Genomic DNA, 8,848 nt, shown 5'->3' on the forward strand with positions numbered 1-8,848 from the left:
AGCTTTCTCCAAACCTGCCACCAGGCACAAAAGCCAGAATATAAAAAGAGCTATTCACTCCTGCAAAGCAAATGGATATGGGTGTGTCCAATATATTGAAGACAGCAATGAAGCAAATGATCAAAACATTAACACTAAGGAAAGATGAAACATTCCTACAAGATCTTGGAGAAGGGTTTCATAGATAGAGAGGGGAAAAAGCAAAGAGTGGATAAACGGGTAAATTTTTATGTGCAGAAGATGCATTATGGAGTGCCAGATGACTATTTCATTGCCTCAAGAAAAAGGCTTCAAAAAGAAAGCTGCCTACATGGGAACCTGGGTAAACATATTTTGTGAAGGGCCAGTTGAGACCAACAGACATTTTGTTAACTTAGAGGAATTTTCCATGAATAAATTTCAAGGGGAACCCACATTCTCCCCTCAATATTCCTGAGCTTTGCTGCCCTTTTCATACCTCATTTCTCTTCTCAGTTTCACAGGCAGAATCATTAGCAATGAAAAACCGAACTTTGACAGAATTCATTCTGCTGGGACTAACAGACATCCCAGAGCTTCAAAATATCATCTTAATACTTCTCCTCCTTACCTACATAATCAGTATCTTAGGAAACCTGACAATCATCACCCTCACACTACTGGACTCCCATCTCCACACGCCCATGTATTTCTTCCTCTGGAACTTCTCCTTCTTAGAAATTTTCTTTATATCCACTTTCACTCCTAGGCTACTATTCAGTATCTCAACTGGGAACAAGAGCATCAGCTTTGCTGGTTGCCTCACTCAGTATTTCTTTGTGATATTCTTCGGAGCCACAGAGTTTTACCTTCTGGCTGCCATGTCCTATGACCGCTATGTGGCCGTATGCAAACCCCTACATTACACGACCATCATGAACAGCAGAGTCTGCATCCAGCTAGTCCTCTGCTCTTGGCTGGCTGGATTTCTCATCATCCTATCCCCAATCATCATGACCAGTCAACTGGACTTCTGTGCCTCCAATGTCCTGAATCATTATTTTTGTGACTACGGACCCCTCATAGAAATATCTTGCTCAGACACAAGAGTCCTGGAGCTGGTTGACTTCATCTCAGCAGTTGTGACGTTGGTGCTCACCCTGATGCTGGTGATTCTCTCCTACGCAAACATCATCCAGACCATTCTAAGGATCCCTTCTGCTCAGAAAAGGAAGAAAGCCTTTTCCACATGCTCATCCCACATAATTGTCATCACCCTCTCTTATGGCAGCTGCATCTTCATGTACATAAAACCTTCAGCAAAAGATAGAGTTGCCTTCAATAAGGGAGTCGCCATACTCAATACATTAATTGCCCCTTTATTGAATCCATTCATTTATACTCTAAGGAATAAACAAGTAAAAGAAGCCTTCAGTAATGTGGCCAGAAAAATACCACATCTTTATTCATTTTAGTGGCCTCAAAATCAAGGGAAATTTTGAATGATTCATAAAGTTATGCCAACTGATAATTTGACCTTGTGATAACTCCTTTTGTTAAAACTATTTCTCAGATAAACTGACTGAAAACACATATCAAAATTTAATTCTACATCTGTCAGCAAGAGAAAGGTATTCAAAGAAGGCCAGTTCAGATATTTTATTTCCTATAGATATCTTTTAATAAAGAAGGAAAATAATATCTTAAGAGTACATATAAAACAGAAGAGTCTGATTAAAAATTGCTTTACTTGTCACAAATCTAGTGATCAGGTGAATGACTATATCTACCTTACATGAAGGGCTCTTAGTCTTATCAATCACTATCAAAAAGTTGTAAATATATTGTGTCAGAAATTCCTAGATACTTCCCAGAAGAGATTATTCATGATGCCACACACATACAAAAAAATCTATTTCATAAAACATTCTCAGGTTTTAAGCAATTTTCTTCTCCCTCAAACAATTCCAAAAAAAGCCTGCCTCTTTCTGGCGTCTCCTACAGAAAGTGATTCCTACTGTAAAGTACTGTATGGAATCTCATGTCTGTTCATAAGGACATTTCTGACCACTGAGATCAGAATGAAAACCATTACCAAGGAATCATTTGGACTCCATTTAAAGGTAAATCTTGGTGAAGAGATATCTTAGGTTATGTTGGCAATGACCTGAATCTGTTGTAGCTGGAGTCTGGCAAACTCCACCTGACTTTTTTTTTTTTCTTCTTCTTCTTTTCTTTTTTTTTTTTATTTTATTTTTTAACTTTACAATATTGTATTGGTTTTGCCATATATCAACATGAATCCACCTGACCTTTACAGGATACATTTCTAGATGAACCTGAGGAGGTTGGGCATGTTACAGATGCTTCTTAGGGAGGCCTTGGGATGCTAAAGTCTATTAACTCTCTACAACTTCCTGCATTTGGAGTCCTTTGGCTGCCTCTCTGACCTTGCCAATCATGTGGTCATTGCTTCTGAGAGTTAACTGTCCTCTACCTCTTCAAGCTCTATCATTCCCATGAATATTAACAAGCCTAGCTCCATGAATATCTGTCCCACCATCATCCCTGGTAAAGGAGAGCTGTCAGTGAACTTTTTAATGATGCTGTTGGCCCTCTCAGCAGTACATTTCCCATGACCTTGTGAATGAAATGTGCTGCGGGCCTTCCAATGGAACAAACCAATTAATAGGCCTTAAGTTCATATGTCCTATATCTTTTCCATTATTCCCACCTCCCTTGGGCTTTTTTACTCCTTCCTTCACCAACTTTCAGACAACTCAGGTATTTCTGCATCACTGAGTGTTGGACATCACTTTTTCAGGCACTGAGAGCTATCCCAGTGTTGAAGTGGGGCCTCTGGGAGGATGTTAAATCCCACATCCTGAAAATGTGTTCCCAAGTCAATAAATTCTTGCTCAGTCAAGACAGTCTTACATTCTGGGACCCTGATCAAATCCTAGTCCCAGGAACACTTCTCTGACTTCTGCCAGTACAAGCAAGCCAATTCTTTTCATTCCTTAGTGTATAGGTTCTTTCCTCTTTTACCAAGTCCAGCATTTCTTCAGCTGGATTATTCAGGGTTTAATCCTAGTTATCAGTCTGACATCTAGGAGAGGAGTCAGGGACGGCTCTTAAGGGGAACATCTGATGTCTTGTAAATAGGAGGCCTCCTAAACATCTTCCAGCTAGCCCTTGGTAGGGAATAGTGGCCACCTTTGCAAATCCAAAGTGCTCATAGCAAGCTGAAAAGTTAAAATCCTCAGAAGCATCTCTCCAGATATGCCTTTTCCACATTTTCAGTATCTGTGTTTCCTCCATCAGGGTCCTGAGCTTCATAAAGGACCTGCCAAATCTAAGCATTCAAACGTCTCTGAAGCTCTCTGCTGCTAACAAGTAGATCAACAAGCCACTCAACTATGTCTGTTCTCTCACTACAGGAGATAAAGCCTCTAACTAACCAACACATAGGTGAGCCCTCTAGCTGTCACACTTTGCCATTAACTGCTCGTTAATAGCCCTTAGATTCTTATTACCCTCTTCAGAGCATCAATACAACTTAGCAACAGTCAACTCTACTGTCTTTGTAGGCATTTTTTTCCACTGTATTTTTCTAATGCCTGCAAGATCACATCTGCCACTGTCTTCCCCTCCACCAGGAGATTTTTCCAGATTAACACCAGTGAAAATTTAACAATGAGCCACCACACTATATGCAAGGTAATAGCAGCCCACAACTGAAAGATTTTGAAAACTGTGGTGTACTGAAATTATTGATAACACCAATTAAAACTAAACTCCAGCAATTTCTAACTCAGTAGATCTGATCTATCAATTATCAGCCTTACACACCAAAATAATGCCCATTTATGTGTACAAATACTGTTTACCTCAACTTCTACTATTTGTCTGTACTTAATAATAAACATGCATTCAGAAATTACAAAACACACAAAAAAGTAAGAAAAAACAACCCATTAATGACAACATAAAACTTTGAGCCAGACCCAGAAGTGACACACATCTTGGAATTATCATACACAGACTAACAATAACATAATTATCATAAAATAATTATGATGCCAATGTTAAAATATCTAATACTTTTAACAAAGAGAGAAAGTTTTTTGAGAGTATAATAGAATTTTAGAACTAGAAAACACAATAACAGAAATAAAGAATTTCTGTTATGAGCTCATTAGCTAGTGGACAGAGTTTAGGAAAAATCAGTAAAACTGAAGAATGGTCAACAGGAATTATCCAAATTGAGTGCAAAGAGGAAACTGTGTGAGAAAAAAAGCAGATTATTTTAAAGCAATGAGACAATATCAAACATTCAAAAATATATGCAATAGGAGTCCAGAATAACAGAACAGAATGAGGGAAATAAATATTTGAGGTCATGTGCTCAGTCACTCAGGCATGTCTGACTCTTTGAGATCCCTGTGGACTGTAGCCCACCAGGCTCCTCTGTCCATGGGATTTTTCAGGCATGAATACTGAAATGAAGTGAAGTGAAAGTTGCTCAGTCGTATCAACTCTTTGCAACTCCATGGACTATGCAATCCGTGGAATTCTCCAGGCCCGAATACCAGAGTGGGTAGCCATTCCCTTCTCCAGGGGATCTTCCAACCCAGGAATGGAACCCAGGTCTCCCACATTGCCAGCAGATTCTTTACCAGATGAGCCATCAGAGAATACTGAAGTGGGTTGCCATTTCCTCCTCCAAGTGACCTTCCTCACCCAGGGATCAAACTCAAGTCTCCTGTGTCTCCTGCATTGGAAGACAGATTCTTTACCACTGAACCACCTGGGAATAATGTCAGATAACCTTCCAGTTGTAAAGAAACAAACAACAAACCCAGGGAAACTGGAGAACTCACAGCAAAATGTCAGGATATGTCAATCAGTTTCTCTCTCTCTCCCTCTCCCCCTCCCTCTCCTTCTCTCTCTCTCTCTCTCTCTCTCACACACACACACACACACACACACACACACACACTTAGATACGTCAAAGTCAAACTGCTAAAACAAAAATGAGAATATGTTGAAAACTACTAAAAGATGAGAATCTGAGACTTTTCAAATGAAATTATGCCAGACAGAAGACAGTGGGATGCTGGCTTTAAAATACAGGGATGAGAAACTATTAACTCACAACTATATGCCTAGTAAAAATATCTTTCTAAAATTAAGACCAAAATGTGAGAGTGCTTGGCTAAGATGGTACAGTAGAAAGACTGTGAGCTCACCTTCTCTCATGGGCACACCAAAATTGCAACTATTTACAGTGTAATTATTGATGAAAAAGACCAGAATCTAGTAGAAAATATCTTCTGCAAGTAAAGATATAAGGGTTGTGGGGAATAGAGATTCTGCTCTTAAAGGGCACACACAAAATTTCACATGCTCAGGCAATCAAAGAAGAATCAGTGATTTGAAAGGAGCTTGGGTTAGATTCACCTACTCACCTTGGAAATTATCCAAGAGAGTCAGGAGGCAGCTGGAGCTCACCTTGGGGATAGAGACACTGTAAGCAGCCATATTTGGGAACCTATTCTATGACATGAATACTGATGCTGCCCAGCACCATTTGGGAATCCTCCCTCTAGCTTATCAGCACCAGGGCCTTGCCCAATCAACAGCAGGCAGGCTGTATAAGATCCCCTGAAGCCACAACTGCCCTGGGACATGGCCCTGTACTTGAGAGAATCCAGAACCTGGCACCACACACCAGCATGCAGACACTCCCATCAGAAGCCCCAGGGCCTGCAGCCAGAGATTGCAGTGTCCAACTAGTAAAAAGGTAATATCCCTTGGACCACCTGTTCCCTGGCCCAACCCACCAGCCAGCTAGCTCTAGCCCCACAACCATCCTCACCCACCCATGGTCAGGTACCAGCTCCAAGACCCAGAGCCCCAACTCCATTGTCCAGCAGACTGACACATCAACTCCAGGACCACCCAGACCCAGCTCCACCTACCAGTGAGACAACACCAGCCCAAGGCCCCCTAGGCCCTTGCTGTACCCATCAGGGGACAGACACCAGCTCCAGGACCAGCACAAGCCTGCAACCTGCTGTGGCAGGACACAGTCCACCCACCAGCAGGCTGGTGCCTGTCCCCAGACACCTTGGGCCCTGGCCCCAACCACCAACATGACAAGAGCAGCTCTGAGACACCTTGGACCCTCAGGCAGAAGCCCCAGTATCCAATCACACCCACCAGTGGGGTCAACACAAGCTTTGAGACATCCCAGGCCCCACAGCCAACTTTTTCAGGAAAAAGACAAGCCTATCAGTGGGCAAACGCCAGCTCTAGGACCCCAAGGGCCCTATAGTCAGAGATCCCAGGACCCAGATCCACCCATAAGTGAGATAGCACTACTGGTCTGACACTAGCCTCAAGTGACATGATAGATTACATGATGTAATAAATATATATGGAATACTGCACCCAAAAGCAGCAGAATACACACTTTTTTTCAAATGCTCATGAAACAGTCTCCAGGATAGATCACATGGTGGGCCAAAACACAAGTGAGGGCCACAGATCAGGAATTAATTGCTATTGGAAAGATAGATTGTTATTCACAGTCACCAAGATGGTGGAGCATGCCAGACCATGCAGAGCCCCATGAAGTAGTACTAGGGTCAATCAGCAGGCAGAGGGAACTAGAGGATAACATGAGCAGGAGCCTTTATTGTGCTTTTCATGGGAAGGAATGGGTAAGGCCATGTAGGCAGAGTAGGCAAAGTAGACGTTTAGTATTAACTAGTTTGAATAATTTCTATTGGCTGTCTCTAGTTGTCTGGTACCAAGCCAGATATCAGAGCTCAATAATGCTGATAGCTATGGGTATGGACTCTAGAATGCTTGGTTTGCATATGAAAGGTATGCTTCCAGGTAAGTAATTTCTTATCCTTAGGAATTAGCTGACCCTGAGAGGAGTGGTCTACCCACATGTCAAAACATCAGAATAAAAAGACATGCTGGGAATTCCCTGGTGATCTAATGATTAGGACTCATCACTTTCACTGCTGGAGTGCCCAGGTTCAATCCCTGATGGGGGAACTGAGATTCTTCAAGCAACATGGCTTGGCAAAAAGAAAAAAAAAAGAATAAAAAGACATGCTTAAACACAGGGACTAAATTATTAGGGTCCTATAAATCAAGTGAAGGAGTCTATAGTTTATCTAAAATGAGAAGCTATTGACCTATTAGAAGATTTAAAGAAAGAAAATGATACCATCTGACTTATACTTGGAGAAAATCACATTGGCTGGGTGGAGACAAGAGATGGAACAAGAATGACTCTGGTGAGGGAGAGGGACAATCAGCCAGACTGCAAATTTAGCAGCAAAGATGATAAGAGGTGGTTGCTTGGGATTAAATTTTGGATGCAGGATTAACAGGCTTTGCTGAGAATTTGAATATGCAGTGTTATGAAATAAATGTATTAAAATAGACAGTCAGATTTTTTATGTGGGCAACTGAGTGGTAACAGGTCCCTTACTATTGACAGGGAAGCTTGGAAGAGGAACAAGTGTTCTACTTGGGACATGGTAAGTTTGAGATGCCTCTAAGACATCTCAGGAGAGATATTCAGCTATATATACAGTAGAAGCCATGGTCAAAGATTTAAGTGTAGAAATCACAGAATTTAAAAAGGAAAGTTTTAAGAAGGAAAGGGGGAGAAGGCAATGGCACCCCACTCCAGTACTGTTGCCCAGAAAATCCCATGGATGGAGGAGCCTGGTAGGCTGCAGTCCATGGGGTCGCTAAGAGTCAGACATGACTGAGCGACTTCATTTTCACTTTCCACTTTCATGCATTGAAGAAGGAAATTGCAACCCACTCCAGTGTTCTTGCGTGGAGAATCCCATGGACGGAGAAGCCTAGTAGGATGCAGTCCATGGGGTCGCACAGAGTCGGACACGACTGAAGCAACTTAGCAGCAGCAGCAGCAGCAAGAAGGAAAGGAGGTCAAGTATGTCAAATATTGCTGAGAGACTCAATAACATAAAGACTGAAAATTATCCATTCGATTTGGTAACATGAGGGTTGTTGGTGATCTCAATAAGAAAGGATCAGTGGAGTAATAGAGACAATTGGAGAGAATGGAAGATAAAAAGAGGAGACAAAAAAGGTGGGGGGAATGGTCCAGTGATTTAAGACTCTGCGCTGCCAATGCAGGGAGCCCTGGGTCGATCCCCAGTCAAGGAACTAGATACCACATGCCTCAACTAAGAGTTCCCCGGCCACAACTAAAAACTCTTCATGCCACAACTAAGACCCTGGGCAGCCAAATAAATAAATAAAATTTCTTTTAAAGTGAAGACAAGCATCAACTAGAGGGCATCAAGAGTTGAGGGAAAGGCCCAAGCTATTCCAGGTAACACCTATGTTCTATTCCCAAATTTCACCAATTTTCCCAGACATGTTAAACATTCATAAAGCTTAATTCTTTGGGTAAAAACCCCACTAAGAACATCTGCAGTAACATGAGGGGCTGCCTGAACATTGATGCAAACCCTGGCTCTTTGCCATGAACTGATGGGTAATGGGTTCACTGGAACACTTTCCATCTAAAAAGAAAACCAGGCATGAAAATCAATCTGACTCAACCTTATTTCACTGTTATTAACTTCTAGAGTTTTCCAGAAGGATCTACATTTAACAGGAGCCAAGATTTCACACAGAGGAATGAATTGCCCATCATGAGATTCTACACAAATGGAGGGAGACCCTCAAGTCTCATGTCATTTGCAACCAAGAAAATCCTACAATGTGTGAGGAAACAAAGTTAGCCAGGAGAGGAACAAGGTATGAGGAAAATGAGGACATAGCTTGGCCAAAAAAAAAAAAAATGAGACTAAGGAGAGGAAAA

The 8,848-nt window shown here is 41.7% G+C and overlaps 1 protein-coding gene across 1 annotated transcript; it reads left to right on the forward strand.

Annotated features, from left to right (window-relative positions):
• The first annotated feature begins 497 nt into the window (after positions 1 to 497).
• LOC129647888 (olfactory receptor 6C4-like) lies at positions 498 to 3,358 on the forward strand. Its single transcript, XM_055574844.1, has 3 exons — positions 498 to 1,413; positions 1,907 to 1,982; positions 3,283 to 3,358. The coding sequence occupies exons 1-3, from the start codon at positions 498 to 500 to the stop codon at positions 3,356 to 3,358; spliced, it is 1,068 nt and encodes a 355-aa protein (XP_055430819.1).
• Positions 3,359 to 8,848: the final 5,490 nt, after the last annotated feature.

This window comes from Bubalus kerabau, chromosome 1 (assembly GCF_029407905.1).
Source record: "Bubalus kerabau isolate K-KA32 ecotype Philippines breed swamp buffalo chromosome 1, PCC_UOA_SB_1v2, whole genome shotgun sequence".
Lineage (NCBI taxonomy): Eukaryota > Metazoa > Chordata > Mammalia > Artiodactyla > Bovidae > Bubalus > Bubalus kerabau.

Bases quoted from the DNA above. Each gene is read 5' to 3' on its own strand.
- LOC129647888 (XM_055574844.1), top strand. From the start codon at position 498: ATGAAAAACCGAACTTTGACAGAATTCATTCTGCTGGGACTAACAGAC. The intron at 1,414-1,906 runs CACATCTTTATT...TTTAAGCAATTT, and splicing joins TAATGTGGCCAGAAAAATAC to TCTTCTCCCTCAAACAATTC. The intron at 1,983-3,282 runs GTACTGTATGGA...TTCCTCCATCAG, and splicing joins AAAGTGATTCCTACTGTAAA to GGTCCTGAGCTTCATAAAGG.